The following is a 21,077-nucleotide window of genomic DNA, read 5'->3' on the forward strand; positions in this document are numbered from 1 at the left end:
GAAGAAATCAGAGTTCACTTGGGCAATCTGATTGTGAAGGCGAAGGCTCCCACTCCGAATGGAAGCTTGACAACTGGTGCTGTTGGACGCTACTGTGCAAGCAACACTGCGAGAGTAGATTAGAGAACATCACTGAAAAGCTGAAAGAAGACGTGGTGGAATGATAAGAGGCATCATTGCCTGATGATCTGCTGACACCATTGGCACTGGTCGCTCGCAGGAGGCAATGGTCACAAAGAGCTATCTTGACAGGTCAATAATAAGGCTGCAGAGCTGCCTTAGCTAATGGAGTTCTGCAGCAATCATGTAGCGTGGGGTCTGAACATCAGCAGTGAGCTGTAACCTGAAATTTCATTCCATATCCCACTGGGAAAGCTGAGGTTTTGAGTAGTAAAGAAGCCAGCTGTACTCATCCAATACCTCCTGTCCTCCAGTAACTACGGAAACACTTGGGTTGCATTGATGCTTGCTGATTGACTCGCACTTGAATTCTGAGTCTCCTTCAGCCTTTGTTTCTGCTCCTTGCTTCTTAGCCTTGTGCCTCTTCAATCCTGACAAAAGCCGTACCAGAATATTTGGAAGATTATCCTCCGATTCTTGGTGCATTCCTCTCAACGCAAACAGATGAACCTGTTATGCATTTGAGCCGTGTGTAAATTAGCTAATGCCAATCGCGACTGCTGTTGCAAAATGTTTTGGAGTTTCCAGATCTCCTGGGGATGTGCAAGGCACGTTTAAAATTTAAATAATCTTTATTGCACGCCAGCCTTGCACTTTTTCAGCCTCCCCTTGCTGGAGCCCATCCCTGGAGAATCTGAACTCAGTACCCATGTCTCACCTGCACTCCTGTCCCGTAAAGTCGACTGAACTTCCCTGGTATGTTATTTTCTAATCTGTTACTGTTTAATATGTCCCTGTCTAATGAGCTGTTTTTCCTTTGGGTGGGGGGGGATTTGGCAGTGGAATCTCGCAAAACAGAGCGTGCCAAACATTCTGGATGACATAATTGCATCGGTGGTGGAGCAGAAAATCCCAATCAGCAAATCACAAAGGCAGAGCAAGGAAGATGCAGTTCCAAAGCAGACCCAAGAGGAGGACATTCCGAGCCCTCATTCATGGCTTTCCACAGGGATTTGTCCATGGTTTCAGGGCCCAAATAATAAGAACTGGAAACCGTTCCAGGAATACTGGATAAAGGGCCTGGTGAGTTATGTTTTTATTTAACAGATTATAGAATTTCTTACGGCTATTAAGTTCTTATTGGCTTGTTCGTTTTATTAATAAAGTTAAGGATAATGCAGGTGGAGGGTATTGACTTGTTTAACTACCTTGCACACATAAACAGAGACTTCTGGGACACAATGTTGGTTCAGCAGAAGTATGAAATGTTGAATTTTGTAACGAATCTAGTATTAAGTAAAAGATTTGAGGTCTGGTTTCCTTCTTCACCACGTGGACTCAGAATCAATTAACATTAATCTTCCTCTGCAGTGCAATACCAACTGCGGTTACAGCAGGTAATTTCTTGTCACATACTAGGTTAGTACAACACAGGTTTGATACAGATGGGTGGCACGATGGCACAGGTTTAAGGTGCGAGGGGCAAGGTTTAAAGGAGATGTACGAGGCAGATTTTTTACACAGAGGGTGGTGGGTGCCTGGAACTCGTTGCCGGGGGAGATAGTGGAAGCGGATACGGTAGTGACTTTTAAGGGGCGTCTTGACAAATACATGAATAGGATGGGAATAGAGGACCATGGTCAGCGGAAAGGGAGGGGGTTTTAGTTCAGTCGGGCAGCATGGTCGGTGCAGGCTTGGAGGGCCGAAGGGCCTGTTCCTGCGCTGTAATTTTCTTTGTTCTTTGCCCACAGTGGTTAGTACTGCTGCCTCGCAGCGCCAGGAACCCTGGTTCAATTCCAGACTCGGGCCACTGTCTGTGTGGAGTTTGCACATTCTCCCTGTGTCTGCGTGGGTTTCCTCCGGGTGCTCCTGTTTCCTCCACAGTCCAAAGATGTGCAGGTTAGGTGCATTGGCCATGCTAAATTGACCATAGTGTCAGGGGATTAACAGGGTGAATAAGTGGGGTTGCGGGAATAGGGCCTGGGTGGGAATTAGATCTGTGCGTACTCGATGGGCTGAATGGCCTCCTTCTGCACTGTAGGGATTCTATGATAATGTTCCCTTTACACTGGCTCCATCAAAATTGATGAAGGACTTGTTGTTTCTCCTGAATTTCCCTGTTAAGCCCATGCTGGTATCTGGCGTCCTGACATCAACTGACAGTAATTCCTGGACACCCGAATGCTTGAAGGAGAAGTTGGGAGAACAGAGTGTGAGCCTGGTTAACTGCAGGGACCAGTCTGTCCTGACCAGGGCGAGGAGCAAGGAATTCTGGCAAGGATTCAAGAGCAACTCTGGTAAGTGCCTTAGTAATGGATAAGAGTTCACGATTCATGTCACAATTAATAGATTCATGGCAATATACCCGATCCTATCATAAACTGTGAGTGAATTCACGAGTTTAACTCTTTATGTTTACAAGTTCGAATAGTACCTTACTGTTCTATTTCTGAAGCGTCCGAACTCACCCATTAGATTTTAGTGTGTAACTCACAAAAGCTGGGAATCTGAAGTAAATATAAAAAATGCTGGAAATACTGACCATATGAAACATTAACTCTTGCTTCTCTCTACATGCATGCTACCACAGCTGCTGAATAATTCCAACATTTACTGTGTTTATTGCTGGTTTTCTATTAGCGACAGCACCAGAAATATAAAGCCTCTAAAGTTCTCAATTCGATTCCAGCATTTCATTCACTCCTGGTATTTTTCTGTTTGTGAAATAAACCCAGTGAACTCTGAGGAGACTGGTGCTGTGAGGAAGTGAGCTTCAGACTCTCCTGCTGTCACGATGCAGATTTATGAAGACAATCTGTTTTTCCTGCAGACTGCCACAGGCCCAAGGCTAGAGGCACAAAGATCTTGCGGTTAGATTATTGCACTTCAGAGAAGGAGTTCAGTGAACGGATGCCTGCTCAGTAAGTCTGGACCGCCTAAAATGGTGGCTGCTTCTACTATCATTAGAAGGAATGTTTTGTTCTTCTGTAGAGACAGGGTGTGATAATCTGTTGTGATGCGATAGAGCCCTCAGCAGAGAAGGTCATAGAGTCACAGAGGTTTAAAGCATGGATACAGGCCCTTCGGCCCAACTTGTCCATGCGCCCCTTTTTTTTAAACCCCTAAGCTAGTCCCAATTGCTCACATTTGGCCCATATCCCTCTATACCCATCTTACCCATGTAACTGTCTAAATGCTTTTTAAAAGACAAAATTGTACCCGCCTCTACTACTGCCTCTGGCAGCTTGTTCCAGACACTCACCACCCTCTGCGTGAAACAATTGCCCCTCTGGACACTTTTGTATCTCTCTCCTCTCACCTTAAACCTATGCCCTCTAGTTTTAGACTCCCCTACCTTTGGGAAAAGATATTGACTATCTAGCTGATCTGTGCCCCTCATTATTTTATAGGTCGTATGTGATAGGGAATTCCGAAGAAATTTGTTTGCCCTGACAGTGTTTAGGGTGTTGAACTTGCTACCACATGGAGTTAGTTGGAGTAAATAGTATCGGTGCATTTAAGAGGAAGCTAGACACACACATGATGGAAAAAACCAAGGGTATATGCTGATGTAGAGTTTTGTATACCAATCGATATTAGGTTAACTGTATGTATTTATTAACTACAAGTACATATCATACAGTAAAGGGTCCAAGCTAGGAGCTGTCTCCATTATTGCTTGTGCTCACAGCTCTGTCCAACACTGACTCCGAGATGCAGGTCATGTGTTCTCTTGCATCACTGTGTGGGCAGCACTGTATTCAGTCCCATGTTAACCCGGATGTGCCAGACCCTTATACTACATTGACAGGGTTGTGTGAGCAAGGGTGAGGGAGGAATCTCACAGAGACGCATAAAATTCTAACAGAACTAGACAGGGTAGATGCAGGGAGGATGTTATCGATAGTGGGGGTGTCCAGAACTGGGGGTCACAGTCTGAGAATACAGGGTAGACCATTTAGGACAGAGATGGGGAGACATTTCTTCACCCAAAGAGTGGTGAGCCTGTGGAATTCATTACCACAGGAAGTAGTTGATGTCAAAATATTGAATGTATTCAAGAGGCGGCTGGATATAGCACTTGGGGCAAATAGGATCAAAGGTTATGGGGAGAAAGCAGGATGAGGCCATTGAGTTGGACGATCAGCCATGATCGTAATGAATGGCGGGGCAGGATCGAAGGGTCAAATGGCCTCCTCCTGCTGCTACCTTTAATGTTTCTATGAATGTGTCACCTTCAACTTGAGGGACAAGATGAATTTGTGATTCTGTTTGATTGCAGGTTCGATGAGCTTCACAGACACTTGCCATTACCAGAATACACCAGGAACGATGGAAAACTGAACCTAATATCCCGACTTCCAGAAGAGACAGCAAAGTCCCAGCTGGAACTGAGGGTGTGCAGTGTATACGGTCAGCAATGTCTTGCAATAATCAAGAGCTGTTCCAATGTCTTTTCCTCACCTTGCATCAGTCCCACAAAGACCGATTGTTGCTACTTAAATATTAATGCAGGAGCTTTGTTTAATGATAACTTTGCCTATTGCTGCCAAATGCACACAATTTGGGAGGGGAGGGCATTCCATGGATATTAGAGTTCAATTCTGTTCCACCCCTTGTCCTGATATTATGCATGTCTCACTGACTGTTGGCAGGACTTAAATGAGCATGCCTATACACAGGGAATCTCAGCTATTTCATCCCATCTTGTGGAGGATCATACCTTGTTCATAAACTGACAGCCAGGGTTAACTAAGGGTGACCTCCCTCTCCTGGGTGCTCCTTAGCTTAAGGCAAGAAAAATTATTGGTTTTATGTCATGTGGACATGGTACAGACCGAGAGGAGAGATCTTGTTTGATAGTCAAAGGAATTTTGTTTGGCTGTTTTTCTTTCAGAGTGGAACTGAAATGTATTTGTGTTTTGATGTGCTGTTGTTGGTCATTTCTCTGATGGGAAGATGCCTTGCTTTCACAGGGCTGGGACTGGATGATAGCAATGCAGGAAGTACCAGCTTGTGTCTCGAACCGACGGATACCGTTCACGTCCTGGTTCATGCAGAGCCGCTGCAGGAAGACCGGAATACGCTTGAGAAAGGTTCATTCAAAGCTCTCTGTCTCTCTTTTTCTGTGCGCGATACTTGTGTGAGTCGCGGATTGGACTATGAAAGTTTCTGGAATCCTCCAAAGCATCTGTTTTGATGTTTTGACGCGCGTAGTCATGTGAAGTGGGTCCACATGTTTGGCAGGTCAATCCTTGTGGATCTGACCTCTGATGTTTTCATCACAGCTGAGAATCCGTGCAAAGTACGGTTTGCATTTCCACACAGCCTTTCACAACCTCAGCAAATACGCAAGTCCCCTGGAGCAAATTATGCCTCATTGTGTTGACTGTTGCCATGGTTGCTGCCCATCTTTATCTTGCTTGTTTTGTGTGCACGGGAATATCCAGGGAATCTCAGCTGGTTGTGGCACTGCAGGGAGGATCCACACCTGTTCTTTCACCACACTCAGTGGAAGGCCCACACTCACCGAATAGCAGCGCATATCAAAGGAGGGGAATTCAGCCTGAGCCAAGATTGTAAAGCTGGAGGCAGGGGTCAACCACAGGAAGCCTTCCAGCCTGACACAGAGGAGCATGAACGTAATTGTTGGAAGGCATCAGTGGACAGTCTTGATCTCTCCAACTGCCTCAAACCCCAGCTGAGGATCAGTGAGGTGTCTCTGATTATGTTAGTGTGGTTAAAATTTTGATGCCACGGGGCTGTCTCTTATATGTTTGAATGGAATGGGGCCATCACCGACGTGTAATTAGCAGTCACCGAAGCCTATGCATGTAGGCAGGACATTCATTTACCACTGTGTTGCTCAGGGGACAGTCAGGGTGGCATCGAGGCAAGATATGAAGTTGCAGTCTATTGATATATTCAAGCAATTCCTCAAATGACCGGAGGTCAGCTGGGGCGCTGGTGGTGGTGCCTAATGAGGGATCATGATATTACGCAAGGAAGCTGTGTGTCTGGGGCTCTGACAACAGGAGAACTAGGTGAGCTGAGAGGAAATTCTTACTGTCTGTGCAAACTGCAATTGATCGTGGTGATGTACATTTGGTACAAAAACACCATGGTGTTACTAACAGTATAATGGTTAGTTAAGTTTCTCAATAACTACTGGATTGTTAGTGATTCGAACTGACGAGCAGACTCTTGAGTTGAAATGTATAGATAGAAAAGAGTACTTGCTGAGAATGTTAGGTTGATTGGCCACGCTTATTGAATGGCGGGGCAGGCTCGAGGGGCTAGATGGCCTACTCCTGCTCCTATTTCTTATGTTCTTATGTTCTAAATTGCTCCTTAGTGTCGAGGGATTAGGAGGGTAAATATGTGAGGTTAATGGGATAGGACCTGGGTGGGATTGTTGTCGATGCAGACTCGATGGGCTGAATGGCCTCCTTCTGCACTGTAGGGATTCTGTGATTTTATGATTCCAATGAATGGTTTGAAATAAAGTTGGAAGGTAGCTGGTATGTGGCCTGCTGTCAGTAAAGTTGCTGTGTATTTTGTGCAGTGATTCTTGCCAGTATGGAGGGCGACACTGTGGACGATGCAGCAATGAGAAGACTGAGAGATTCGAGTGAGAGGCTTGGCGCCCTCTGGCATATTTACAGCACACAAGACACAGACAGGATAAGGACTTTTTTGCAGAAGGTAAGCTTGGATTTTGACTGCTTCCGTGTGAATTCTTGATTGGTTTGCAGACAGGGCACTGCATGTAAGGTGTGAAACTCGGGAAGCAAAACAGGGTGAAGATTGAAAGTCAGTCGTGATTCCACAGTGAACATTTGGCTGCCATGAGTCTGCCCCGGTGAGGACTAATTGGTGAATCGTGAAACCATTTGATGTTTCTCATCAAGTGAGGCCATTTGACCTGTACTGCTTTGCCAGCTCTCGGCAAGAATAATTCACCTCTCCCACCCCCTGCATGCTTTGGCCAGAACTCTGCAAATGTTTTTTCTTGAAATAATTATGTTGAGATAATTATCCATTTCTCTTGAGAAGGCCTTGGATGAAACCTGCCTCCTTCACTGAGAGAGAGCATTGCATTTCCAAAGCTAATTTCCCAGTTCACTTGAACCAGCTATGTATTCATACCTTTCTAATTTCCTTTCTTTGACCCAATCTTCTCTCCCTCAAACTGAATGTGAAATGTTATCATGTTAATGATCACTAACACCTGCAGGCTCCTTTACAATGAGGCTATTAATTAATCCTATCTCATTGCACATTAGCAGGTCCAGAAAAGCCTGTTTTCTGGTTGGGTTGGGTCTAGCACACACTGCTCTCAGAAATTGTCCTGAAAACACTCTGTGAACTCATCATAGGTGGTTAAAGTGAACTGGAAAATTAGATAGGTCAGTGGAGCACCAGTGGCAGGCATGTAAGGTGATGTTTCATAATACTCTTCAAAGATACTTTCCCCTGAGAAAGACAGAGTGGGCGAAAAAAATTCTAAGTCCAGAAACGAGTATGAAAACAGGAGAATTTCTGATCTGTTTTTTTGGGCGAGTCCAAATCTGCGATCTTTTGCACTTAAAGCAAGAAACAAATCCTTCAAGCTGTTTCTCACCAGTAGGGGGAAGAGGGCGGGGCTTATATCGCCTGAAAGCCGGCAACTCGGATCAGAGACCCCAAATGCGCATGTGTGCAGCAATCATCAAAAGGGCAGTTCTCCTGCTGGAACCCCCCCACCCCCGGTCTGCCGCGGTCACAGCCTCCCCCTCTCCTCCACGAACCATCGGAGACCCTCCCCCATGTTCTTGTTTCTCTCCACCCCCGGCACGCCACCCACGCACTCTCCCTCTCATTCCCCCTCTCCCTCAATTGCAGAGTGACCCTCAGTCCCCCTCACCCCGATTGCATTCCCCCCCCCCCCCGTTTCCATTCCCCCCCCCACCATTTCCATTCCTCCCCCCCCCCCCACCATTTCCATTCCTCCCCCCACCGTTTCCATTCCTCCCCCCACCGTTTCCATTCCCCCCCCACCCCCACCGTTTCCATTCCCCCCCCCCACCCCCACCGTTTCCATTCCCCCCCCCCACCCCCACCGTTTCCATTCCCCCCCCCCATTTCCATTACCCCCCCCCCACCGTTTCCATTACCCCCCCCCGTTTCCATTACCCCCCCCCCACCGTTTCCATTACCCCCCCCCCACCGTTTCCATTACCCCCCCCCAGCGTTTCCATTACCCCCCCCACCGTTTCCATTCCCCCCCCCCCACCGTTTCCATTCCCCCCCCCCCACCGTTTCCATTCCCCCCCCCCCCACCGTTTCCATTCCCCCCCCCCCCCACCGTTTCCATTCCCCCCCCCCACCGTTTCCATTCCCCCCCCCCCACCGTTTCCATTCCCCCCCCCCCACCGTTTCCATTCCCCCCCCCCCACCGTTTCCATTCCCCCCCCCCCCACCGTTTCCATTCCCCCCCCCCCACCGTTTCCATTCCCCCCCCCCCCACCGTTTCCATTCCCCCCCCCCCACCGTTTCCATTCCCCCCCCCCCACCGTTTCCATTCCCCCCCCTCCCCCACCGTTTCCATTCCCCCCCCCCCCCACCGTTTCCATTCCCCCCCCCCCCCACCGTTTCCATTCCCCCCCCCCCCACCGTTTCCATTCCCCCCCCCCCCCACCGTTTCCATTCCCCCCCCCCCCCCCCACCGTTTCCATTCCCCCCCCCCACCGTTTCCATTCCCCCCCCCCACCGTTTCCATTCCCCCCCCCCCCCCCCCCCCCCCCCACCGTTTCCATTCCCATTCTCCCCGATTGCATTCCCACACTCCCTCTCCCTCCATGTTCTCACTCCCCTTCCCCCCCCCACCGTTTGTAGAGTCCCCTTGTCACTATCCCCCCATCACCACAATAGCACATCCCGCCCCCTCCTTGTCTTCCCCCTTAGTACAACAAAGCAAACTGCGTGTAATCTTGCTGGAATGCCCAAACGGGCGTGTGACTCACCCAAACTGCCTGCAGCTGAACTGTCTTAACAAGGGTGACCTCCATACAAGCCCCAAGGACAGACAGACAGGCAAGCAGGGTGGGAAGATGGCTGCCAGACATACGGCTCCTCGATATTCAGAGGGAGAGCTGGCATGTCCCCTGGATGCAGTGGAGGAGAGGAAGGACAGGTTATTCCCCCCCGGACGGGCGTCAAGCCAGGGGAAGGCAAGGCAGAGTGGCCTAGGAGGTGTGGCAGTGGCAGTCAACGCAAGGTCACTGGCACGGAGAACCGGCTGCCAGTGCAGGAAGAAACTGAATGACCTCATTCGGGCAGCAAGGGTGAGTGCACATCCTGTTCTGGCATTGTTCCCCCACGTGACCCCTGTTGTGTGCACCCCCCCCCCCCCCCCCCCCCCCGACACCCTGCAGGCTTTCAGCCCTGACCCCCTAGCACCTACCTCCAACCACCCACCCTCCCCCGCCCCCCCCCAAAGCTCCACACAACCCCTACCCTCTGAGGCCCACTCCTTGACACCCTGTAGGCTTCTTGCCATCAGCCTTTACATGCCTCCTTCCATCCCCACAGAAGAAGAACGCCCATAATCATTAGGAGCGGGAAAAGACAGGAGGTGATGTGCCCAAAATAATAATCCCCACGCCTTTTGAGGAGTGGCACTGGGTCCAGCAGGAGAGGATGACGACCGTACCGTCAGTGACAGCCGGGTTGGGCTGCGCCACAGACGTGAGACATCTCAAGTAATTTTAACGCAACCCAGATTTGGCCTTGTGTCCTGTGTTGCAGGAAATTACCCCGATGTGCTGGGCCCGTCTGGTATCGCCCGCCCCCTTCCCCCTCCCCCAACCACTGCTCCCGACGCGACTCCCCCAGACAGTTCTGAAGACACCTCGGAGGAAGGGCAGGAGGAAGCCTCCAAGGCCAGCACCAGTTTTTCGACACAGGCTTCCACATCACAGTTCATCATCCCAGAGACCATCACCTCAGTGAGCCAAGTCAGTGGTGAGGCTGCTGGTGCGCACAACACGTCAGTTGACGTACATCGGTTGGAGGCAGGAACACCCGAGGCCTCTGGCATGAGGAGGCCTGGTGGAGGTGATGACTTAGCTGGCCTCAGGCTACAAGCTGGGCTCTCCCTCAGCTGCTGGAGATGCAGCAACAGAGCCGGGGAATGCAGGAGGGGATGTCACCATTACTGCAGCTGTTGGCTGGAGTCCCAAAGCTTTCAGGTGGAGCAGCCAAAACCATTATTGCATGGAACCCAGGCCAACCCTGCAAGGGGGGCATCGTGGTGGAAAGCCTGGGACAGGAAATTATCGCCATGAGTGGCAGGGTCCAAGCCATGGCTGAGTCCCAGTAGGCCACAGCTGAGGCACTCAGGGAGCCTTATTGAGATTCTGTGGCCCATTGCTGAGAGGCTTGAGAGATTGCAGGAGACCCAGCGGGACAGTACCAAGACACGGTGGACCATGGCTGCAGCCCTTGAGATTGTGGCCCACTCACAATGGGGCATGGCTGAGGGGCTGCAGAGCGTGGTCCAGTTTAAGAGGGCATTTGCCACTGCCACCGACAGGTGGCCCCAGACTCAGAGGGCCATTGGCGAAGGCTCGCACACTATGAGGCTAATGCAGATGGGCCTCCAGCACTGGCAGGGCCAGGTGTGCCAGAGCTTCTGGGGCTCAGTCTAGGAGCTCTCCTTCCCATGGAGCAACCCAGGGGCCCATTGGCACTCGAAGGGAGGATGAAGAGCTGCAGTCCATGCCGGGGCCTTCCACCCAGGAGACTGCGGCCGTCACTCTGCCTTCCTCACTCCCCCCATTCCTGACACCAGTGCAGCTCAAGGGCAGCAGGATAACCAGAGTGGCATGGCTCCATCTATGATACCAGAAAAACAGCTGAGGACCTCCAGGTACCAACCCTCCTGGGAACGCCCGTCCAGGGCATCGCAGACCACGAGGCGTGGATCGCTGCTGACTGCTTCCATCTTCAATGTACATCCTGAGGACCCACCTGGACAGAGTGATAGGTCACATAACGTTAAGAAGCTGTACGGTCACCAAGAGGACACGGGTGAAGGAGTGTACCACCTAGGTTGAGGGAATTGGCACAGTTAAGTTTCACAAGCACGTGTTAAGTATGAGCACTTTGAGTTATTGCACTGTTAATGTCAAAAATAAATGTAATTTCACCCCAAACCTGTGACTAATATCTCTAATTATCCTCCAGCAGGGATGACCATACCCCGTCCTTAGCCGGGGTTGTCCGTGGGGGAGGTCCCTCAGCTTCCCGCTATTGCGATCCCCAAATCCAGGCTCATGTTGTTTACCCGTCACAATCGAAGCGCGCAAAACCATCACTGCCAGTTCTGGGTGCCATGCAAGGTCACTGAAGCTGCCATGGCATCCCCAGAACCAAGCAGACCCTGGATACCCCCTTCCTCCACCTGTCCCAAGGCTCTGCAGCAGTGGTTCATGGTTCCTGACCCCCCCACCCGGATGTGGGCCTAGGGTGCCAGCGTGCATGCAGAGCTCGGGTCGGAGTCAGACTTGTTTGCACTGGGGCACCATCACAGTGTGCTGCACAGCGAGTCGTCATCACTGTCCTGCCTGCAACAGTCACTTGCTAACAGGGCCTACCCAGGTGCATTACTCTGGTGTTACCATGGCACAGGAGAGTGACTGGGGTTAATGGGAGCACAGCGGGGGGTGGATTTGGTTTCCTCTTGTAGTGCAACACACTCATGTGAAAGCCTTCAACAATGTGGAACAGAGATAGATCATTTACCATTCTCATTGTTTCAGTGTGTAGAAGTGAGTCAGGGTCCACATGGACATGTTACTGTTTGGGCAATTGTTTTCTTCAACACTCAACTTGGCTCAGGCAAGCTCATTCCATCACCCATTGGGATGTTCCTGACGCAGTAGATAATATTTGATGTGCCCCAATTGAAGCCCATATTAGTCAGCCGTGAAGGAGAACATCAAGGTGACGTTGAGAACTCTCATTAGTGCTGCTTATATGCAATTGCTTGCTTAAACATGATAACAGACAGTCCAAAGATGTGCGGGTTAGGTGGATTGGTCATGCTAAATTTGCCACTTAGTGTCAGGGGGACGAGCAGGATAAATGTATGGGGGTGTGGGGATAGGGGCTGGATGGGATTGCGAAATGCCCTCCTTCTGCACTGTAGGGATTCTGAGTTTTCCAATGCGTTTGCTATTCAGCTGCTTTATAATTACAAATGATTATTTTTTGAAAGGATATACTTATTTTTAATAAATTATGGTTCCTTGGATTTGTAACTTTTCTCTGTTGATGTTGATTCACAAATACTAAGTACAAATGTTCCCTATAAAAGAGGGAGCCGGAGCAGATTTTTTTAATATTTATTTTTTTCAAAGTGTGTTGGCGTCACTGACTGGGCCGGCGCCTATTTATCAGTGCCCCTTCTTGAGCCACCAGAGTGCTTTTTTTTTTGCTCATATCCAATTCAATCCAATCAAAGTCCAATTCAAAGTCTCAGCAAGTGAGACATTCCAGATCCAAGCTGACAAGACAGGCCTCTCACTTCCTGTCTTGGGCTTGATCTACATGATCCAAGCTGATTGGAGCAGGCATTGCACCTCCTCCAAGGCTTGATCTCATTTGCATCTTGGCCAAAAGGCCGAGATGCCGCTTTAAAAAAATTACGTCAAATGAAGCCTCAGTGTAACCTCATGACTTGAACCAAGTACAGGACAACAAAACTACACTTGCGCTTCTCGGCCTTTTGGCTAAGATCATTTTTTAAAAATACTTTTCCAATTCAATCAAATCAAATCCAATTCAGAGTCTCAACAAGTTGAGACATTTCAGATCCAGGCTGACAAGACAGGGTGAGCGACCAAAATCACCCTGTCCTGGGCCTGATCTACACGAGCCAAGCTGATTGGAGAAGGGGGAGGTTCCTCCTCCAAGACTTGAGATCATTTGCATCTTAGCCAAAAGGCCGAGATAGCCTTTTGGCCAAGATCATTTGGTGTGGGTAAACCCACAGTGCTGTTCGGGAGAGAGTTCCAGAAGTTTGACCAGTGGCACAGTAAAGGAATGGCAATACATTTCAAGTCAGGATGGTGTATGACCCCTTGGGGGGGAACTTCCAAGTGGTAGTGTCTCCATGCATTTGTTCTTGTCTTTCGAGGCGGCACAGATCGTGGGTTTGGAAAGTGCTAATGAACGACCTGGCCTCATGATAACTTCACGTCTGTTGGAGGAGATCAGCTACCGTATTGTGCAATCTCATCTGGTGGATGACGTTTAATATAAAGAAACATAAGACGATTTCTTCCTCCGCAGGTGCATTGTGCATTGTCTCAAAAAAGATGAAGTGGAACACAGACTTGGGGTTCAGAACTTTTTGTTAACCAAATAAACAAACTGGCATTAATTAAAAATGCAGTTAGAATCATAGAATTCTTATAGTGCAGAAGGAGGCCATTCGGCCCATCAAGTCTGCACTGATAACAATTCCACCCCAGGCCCTATCCCCACAGATTTACCTTATTAATCCCTCTAACCTACGCATCCTGTGACACTAAGGGGCAATTTTAGCATGGCCAATCAACCTAACCCGCACATCTTTGGGCTGTGGGAGGAAACCAGAGCACACGGAGAAAACCCACGCAGACACGGGGGAGAATGTGCAAACTCCACACACTGACCCAAGCCAGGAATCGAACCCAGGCTTGTGGAACTGTGAGGCAGCAGTGCTAATCACTGTGCCTTAAAGTTCCTTAAAGTGATCAAAGTAAACACTGGTACTGGAGGATCAGGACTCCCAACAGATCATCTTGTTTGGATGCAGAAGTGGCATTTTGACTTGAAACTAAAATTAACAGAGCTGAGACAAGAAAAATGGACGGTTATTTTTTTTAAACTTCATGATATGGTTTTAACGTACAAATACTCCCCAAAAGTATTCCTGCTAGGCATGTGTTTGGTGGCTCTGCGGTTAGAGAGTTTGGATAGGATCCAAAAGGTGCTGGGTTCAAGCCCTAGTTAGGGCCTTAGACAGACTAAGATAGGATAGGCTAGATTAATTAATTTAATGGTGGGGTTAGTGAACTTAGTGCTGAGTAAGATCAAGTGCAAACTCAATGATAACTGTAGGGAGCACCAGAGGCTGCTGGTTTTACTGAAATTCACAACCAAACATTTCTCTAAAAATCACCAAAATCCCACTGTGGGATTTGAATCTAGGCTGATACCTTTTGAAAGCCATTGCTCTACCCCTCTGCCACCACACCTTTCCCCACCAACAAGCTTTCGGAACTTATACTTAGCATTTGAGTTGCACAATGGGTTCAGCAGAAGACAAATATACGCAGAGATACATGAACTGCTGTAGAAATCAACAGTCAAATGGATAGAGCACTCACGAAGTGTTCAGGGGGCTGTTCTCCCATTGATGATGGTTCAAATCCTTGCTTGTCACAATGTACCATGATGTACTTTTTAATTAATTATAATTGGATAATTAATGACCCCTCAGTTTGTGTGTACTGCATCACTGAGTGAAACACAGACATCCCTTGTCAACAGGACACTTGCACATCAGACCAGAGCAGTGGCAGACTCTGGCCATTGGGCTCACACTTGGTGAGATAGAACAGCTGAAATCTTCCCCAATGCAATGGGCAGATGGCTGCACAATATTTTTTCACAGAATAGAAGAATCATAGAATCCCTACAGTGCAGGAGGAGGCCATTTGGCCCATCGAGTCTGCACCAACCACAATCCCACCCAGGCCCTATTCCCATAACCCCACATATTTACCCTGCTAACCCCTCTGACACTAGAGTCAATTTAGTATGGCCAATCCACCTAACCCACACATCTTTGGACTGTGGGAGGAAACCGGAGCACCCGGAGGAAACCCACACAGACACGGGGAGAACGTGCAAACTCCACACAGTGCCCAAGGTTGGAATCAAACCTGGGACCCTGGCAGTGCGAGACAGCAGTGCTAAGCACTGTGCCACCCATTTAAATAGTGCACACATTGTCCATTGCTTGGGATTGTGCTTGCTGATTGGGGCAATCACTCTGATACTCAGGAGCTCCAAGTCATTGCCTGGTGTGTTGTCCTCCACTTGAAAATCTGTAATTCTGCAGCTGGCCACACTGGCTGAAACCGGATAGAAAACCAGGCGTCTGCTGTGACATGGCCAAGCACAGAGGAGGCCGTGCTGCTCATGCGCATGTGTGTTCCCTTCATCATTGCTGCGAATGGGAACAGATTTCCCTCATCTGTCTTATCAAGTCCTGTCATAATTTCCCACACTTCTCCCCCCTAATCTCCTTTGCTCCAAGGAGAACAATCCCAGCCTTTCCAACTTAACCTTGGAACTAAAATTCCCCATCCCTGGAACTGTCTGTTAAATCCTACATCGTTCCTAATATTGGCCAAACCTTTTTTTTAACCTCCAATAGCGAATAAAGACTCCAAGTCAACTTTAAATATTCAAACACAATTTCTTTATTTCACACTTTGGGTACCAAGCTCAAACTTACAACAGTTGCAACTCTTTAACTCTTCACTGATCATTAATTCCTTAACCGAACAGTAACTCTTCACTCAACATTCTTTAACTGAAAACACATAATACCAGGTTGCGAACACAGTAGCCAGGTCTGTTCCCATTGTAGATTCTGCCCTTGTGGTTCTTCTCTGAAGATGTTCTTCAGGGCACTCTTGCGACAGTTGACTCTGAGTTATCGCTGAAGACAAAGAGCTGAAATACACCCCTTGATCCTAAACTTTCAGATTCTTCCAGCAAGTTCGCAGGCAATTGGTATAACCAGAAAGTTCTCAGCGAATGGTGTAAGCGGAAACCAATCACAGTTCGACCAGGCCAATGGAGTTACCCACAGAAAACTCCATAATGCTTAGTTTAAATGGCATGTAGGTCACATTGGCTCAACCTATATACCAAAAAAGTTTATTTATTAGTGTCACAAGTAGGCTTACATTAACACTAATGAAGTTACTGTGAAAATCCCCCAGTCGCCACACTCTGGCGCCTGTTTGGGTACACTGAGGGAGAATTTAGCATGGTCAATGCACCTAACCAGCACGTCTTTCGGACCGTGGGAGAAGACCGGAGCACCCGGAGGAAACCCACGCAGACACGGGGAGAACATGCAAACTCCACACAGACAGTGACCCAAGCCGGGAATCGAACCTGGGTCCCTGGCGTTGTGAAGCAGCAGTGCTAACCACTGTGCCACCCCTTCTGAAGGTGCTGACTCCTGGCAGTTCTCCCTTTTACTCTCCAGCACTCTGTCCCTTTAGCCAGGAAGACTACTCGGGGAGATCAGCAGATTGGCATCGCGGGGGTGGGGACTGATTCTGATCGATAGCACAGGCTGGGATGGGAAGGGTGACCTCCTGTCGCAATCTGAGTAACTCTTTTGGGCTGGCCATCTGTTTCACTCTGTCAGAACAGAAGAAATAGACTAAATAGGTCATTTAGCCATTCAGGTCTGCTCCATCGTTGCACGGAGTCATGGTGAATCTGCATGTGGCCTGGACTCCATTTTCCTGCCTGCCCTCCATGACTTTACTTATTTCAGTGAGATCACCTCTTATTCTTCAGTATTCCACAAGTATAGGCCCAACCTGCTCAACCTTCCCTTATAAAACAAACCCCTCATCCCAAAAATCAGCCCAGTGAACCTTCTTTAAACTACTTCCAATGCAAACTATGTCTCTCTAAGTAGAGTGACTGAAACTATATACAATACTCGCAATGTGGTCTCACCAACGTCCTGTACATGTGTAGCAAGACTTGCCTTTTATATTCCATTCTCCCTTGCAATAAAAGTCAACATTCTGTACTTGTGCCTTAGTGCTAACTTCAAATGAATCTCAAGAGGTCACACGACACCAGGTTATAGTCCTATAACCTGGTGTCATGTGACCTCTTATCTTGTCCGCCCCAGTCCAACACCGACATCTCCATATCATATGAATCTTGTACAAGGACACCAAACTCCTCCTTACTGCACTCTCCATTAAAATAGTGTTCTGTTTTATCTATTCTTCTTGTCTAAAAAACCTTCCATTTTCCAACATTACACTCCTGCTAAATATTTGCCCTGTTACTTGATTTAAAATCCCTTTGTAGACACTTTATAGCCTCCTCTCAATTTGCTTGCCTGTTTGTTTATCTTTGTACCATCAGCAAATTTGACTCCAATATAGTTGGTCTCTGAATCCAATTCATTCTTACAGATAGTTGTGGCCCCAGCACTGATCCTTAGGAAACTCCATTAATAACCTTTTGCCATCCTGAAAATGGCCCTTTTACCCCAACTCCTATTAGTTACCAGTTCTCTATCCTTCCAATGTATTACCCTCAACACCGTGAGCACTTTTATTTGGCACCTTATTCAGAAGCCGATAGAAAAGGCTCGTTCAAAGCGTCTGGTCATTTCCTCATTTTCCATTACTCACAGCCCTCCACTGCAAAGCTCTTCCAAACACTTACTCTTTTCTCTATCGTGTGGACCTCCTGCACCATGCACTGTGTTTTAAAACCACAGCCAAATCTAGCAGTCCAGTACAAAACACCACATTACACTGAAATGTCTGTCACCAAAAGTGATGTATTCCAGTCAGCCTCCTTCTGAAGTCATGGCCCACACAACGTGACATTGAGTGGCTGAAGACGCACCATGAACAATTACACATCAGCTTTGACCTGGAGCCAGACAAGATCATTTCATCAATCTGAAATGAAAAACTGAAATAGAATCAGTTGCTCAGAGTAGGCTTTCAACAGAGGAATAACCCTTACGGAACTGAACCGGCAGGTGTTTGCAAGTGACCTTCCTCACTAGACATCGCCCTGACAGGTGAAGCAATCTTCGGACAAGAAATTACGATTCTTCACATCTGCTTAGGTGGCAGAATCTGATACAATGGAGTTTTAATCTCTGGCAGGGTTTCTCCAACATTGAGCCGCATAACTCCTGGTGACCTCCTAAGTGCATCAGGGAACCCCAGGCATGCTCATCCTGTAGGCAGTCTTTTTAAACCACAAAATAGATGCGAACATAAAAATCAAATGCAAGCAAGTCTCTTCGAGCTATATCAATGCATATATTCAGAATTAGGATGAGACACACAGTTACAAATACATTCACCAGTTACATGCCTCCCTTATATTAACCCCTGGCTAAGCCACCCACCCCTGGCCTGGTAACGTTAACTACTGGAAGTAGTATTAGGAACGGTAATCTGTAAATAATTAAAAAGTCCTCTCTCTCCCTCGCGCACACATCCTCCTCTTTCTCACAAAATAATCACCGCCTACCCCCTTTACCCCAACCTCCCTCTCTCACACTCCCCCTGTCCACACTCCCTCCCTCTCCCTTCTCTCTCACACTCCCTATCCCTGCTTCCCTCACATTCTCCCACTCTGCAGCCCACTTACACCCCCCTCACAAGGACCACGCTGAACAGCCCTCCGCACCTTCTCCAGAATCCAGCCTCTGATTGGATAGCAGCCCTGAAGCATTGTTCCAATGTGCCTGTCTTGTCGTGGACCCCTGGCAGAGGCTCCCACAGATTCCCTGGGTTACACAGACCCCAGTTTGGGAACCCCCTGGTCTATTTAATTTTTTAAAAATAAGCATGCAAGTACACATTTTAAAAACAGGGTTGGCCGGGGGTGGGGGGTGTCAATATAATAAGAAGACATGTCAAAGTATGCACTGCAGGAGTCGGTTTTAGTGTTCCAAAGGGTTTGTGTATCTGGTTCTTCACTGTCCCTCTCAAAATAAAACTCTACAGACCCAATGAGCTAAAGATTAAATACAAGACTGTGGCTAACTGCTCCATTTCATCTGCAAACGGGCTGAATAACCTTCACCGCTCTGTCCTTGCCATCGGCTATGTCCCATCCCTCTGCCCAACAGCGAGACAAGCTTGCCATTTTGGTTAGACGCTCTGCCATTTCCAGAGGCGGCTGGTCTCAGCCTCAGCTCATTTCCTCCTCTGGTGCCAATTTTTATACCCCTCAGCAAGAGAGAGAGAAAAAAGTACTAGAAAAATTGGTGCCCTTCAGTTCATTACAGACGAGAAACACAACCAAAGATGTATTGTTTCACATACCCATGCGGTCTCTGCAACTCCCCTTCCCATGACTGCTCGTTCATTATCGGCTTTGGTCTTCTACTGTCATCTAAATGGAGAGATCCTACTGCTCCTCTTTAAGGAGGAGAGATTGAGTTGACTAGGCCAATATTCACCTGAATTTAGAAGAACGAGGAGATTCTCATTGAAATGGTTAAAGTTCTGACAGGGTTGAACAAACTGAATGCCGGGATGATGTTCTCCCTGGCAGGCGGGTCTAGCACAAGGAGGTCACAGCCTCAGGATGTGGGGTGGGCCTTTCAGGACTACAATGAGGAAAGTCATCCTGACACATACTGGTGAACCGGTGGAATTCTCGACCACAGAAGGCTGTGGCTGTAGATGTGAATGTATTGGTGAACAGTTGTAAATACAATGTCTTTGTTGTGAACAGTTGACAGATGAGGGAGATACCAAGGCCACTGCTGGTCAGGATCAGTGCAGACAGAAGTATTACCTGGACCAGACTTTGCGGACAAGATTGTTTGAAGAATGTGGAATTCGGAGCAGAGTTGTGTTACAGTTTGGCGGTGATGCAGTCCTCATTCCTGTAGCAACTAGTTATCAGGTATGCAATCCATGGGAATAAATTGAACATTTATAACATTATTATAGATTATATAATTAAATATTTATAATATTGTTGAATTTTTTTTAAGGCAGTTGATGTCTTGTTTCTGTGTTTTTGTGCTGTGGAATTGCATGTAACCGTGTGTTTTACCCTCAGGTACAGTACTTCACCAGTTGCATCACTGTGACCAAAGCATTTGTCTCATCAGAACATGTGAGATGTTCCTTACAAAGGAGGCCAATATTAGGACGTGAATCTTGGACGCCTGAGATGCAGAAGCTACAGGTGAGGGGTGCAAATGGGCACCTGAGGGGGAGTAGCAGGGAAGAGGGGCACCGAGGGAGGCAGAAGCAGCAGCAGGGTAGCCAGGGTGGAGGGACACTCACTGGTGCTCCGTGCACGAACCAGGGGTCAGAGGACACCTGCGACTCTTGGATGTGGGGTAGGTGGGCACTCAGGCAGAAGGGACACTGGGCACTCAGGGCGGGGGGGGGGGGGGGGGGGGGTGCACCAGATACAGGGAGGTACAGAGGGAAACCCGGGGGAAATCACTGCGGGGTGCCACCTCCACAGAGGGACACTTGCTGTTGCTCCGTGCACTAACCAGGGGTCAGTGGGCACCTGGGACTCTTGGATGTGGGGGCAGGGAGGCACCTGAACCAGCTGGGGCAGAGTGGCTCTGGGGACAGTGGGCACTCAGGCAGAAGGGACACTGGGCACTCAGGGCAGGGGCGGCACTAGGTGCCTCGGGAGGTACAGAGGGAAGCTCGGGGCACTCATTGCGGGGTGCCACCTTGACAGAGGGACTTTCGCTCCATGCATTAATTTTCTTCTCCCTTTCTGCAGGTGAAGACTCTACTCTACAACACTGTGAAGGACTGTCTGTATTTCCTTCGCCTCGCACCTGTCAGTTGAAACTGGAAGAAGCCCTTCCCTTGGACTGACTTTAAAAATTAAATTTATGTACATTTTTAATATTCAGTGACTGAGATTTTCTTTATTTGGAACTGAACAATCCAAATGACAACAAAATTTCACAGCAGCCAGTCCCACTGAATTCCCAGAATCAGAACCTCTGTGAGCCACAAGGCATTGAAACACCATCACTCACTCAGTCCAACTATCCAACAGTTACTTCTTCTCAACACCAGAGGGTGCTGAAATGCAAGACCCAGATCTGTCTGTGCTTCTCCTCAACCTCT

At 48.4% G+C, this 21,077-nt stretch overlaps 1 protein-coding gene across 8 annotated transcripts in view; it reads left to right on the forward strand.

Moving 5' to 3' along the window:
- The window catches only part of LOC144510152 (uncharacterized), a 77,835-nt gene extending 56,980 nt beyond the window's left edge, over positions 1-20,855 (forward strand). For all 8 annotated transcript variants that reach the window (XM_078239536.1, XM_078239538.1, XM_078239540.1 and 5 more), the window contains 9 exons: positions 961-1,203; positions 2,246-2,417; positions 2,951-3,041; positions 4,403-4,533; positions 5,097-5,216; positions 6,686-6,825; positions 19,699-19,872; positions 20,032-20,160; positions 20,722-20,855. In XM_078239536.1, the coding sequence (XP_078095662.1) occupies positions 961-1,203; positions 2,246-2,417; positions 2,951-3,041; positions 4,403-4,533; positions 5,097-5,216; positions 6,686-6,825; positions 19,699-19,872; positions 20,032-20,160; positions 20,722-20,790 (1,269 nt within the window). In that variant the 3' untranslated portion in view covers positions 20,791-20,855. The remainder of the gene's footprint in view (positions 1-960; positions 1,204-2,245; positions 2,418-2,950; positions 3,042-4,402; positions 4,534-5,096; positions 5,217-6,685; positions 6,826-19,698; positions 19,873-20,031; positions 20,161-20,721) is intronic.
- The last annotated feature ends 222 nt before the right edge of the window (positions 20,856-21,077 follow it).

This window comes from Mustelus asterias, chromosome 22 (genome assembly GCF_964213995.1).
Source record: "Mustelus asterias chromosome 22, sMusAst1.hap1.1, whole genome shotgun sequence".
NCBI classification, from domain to species: Eukaryota; Metazoa; Chordata; class Chondrichthyes; order Carcharhiniformes; family Triakidae; genus Mustelus; species Mustelus asterias.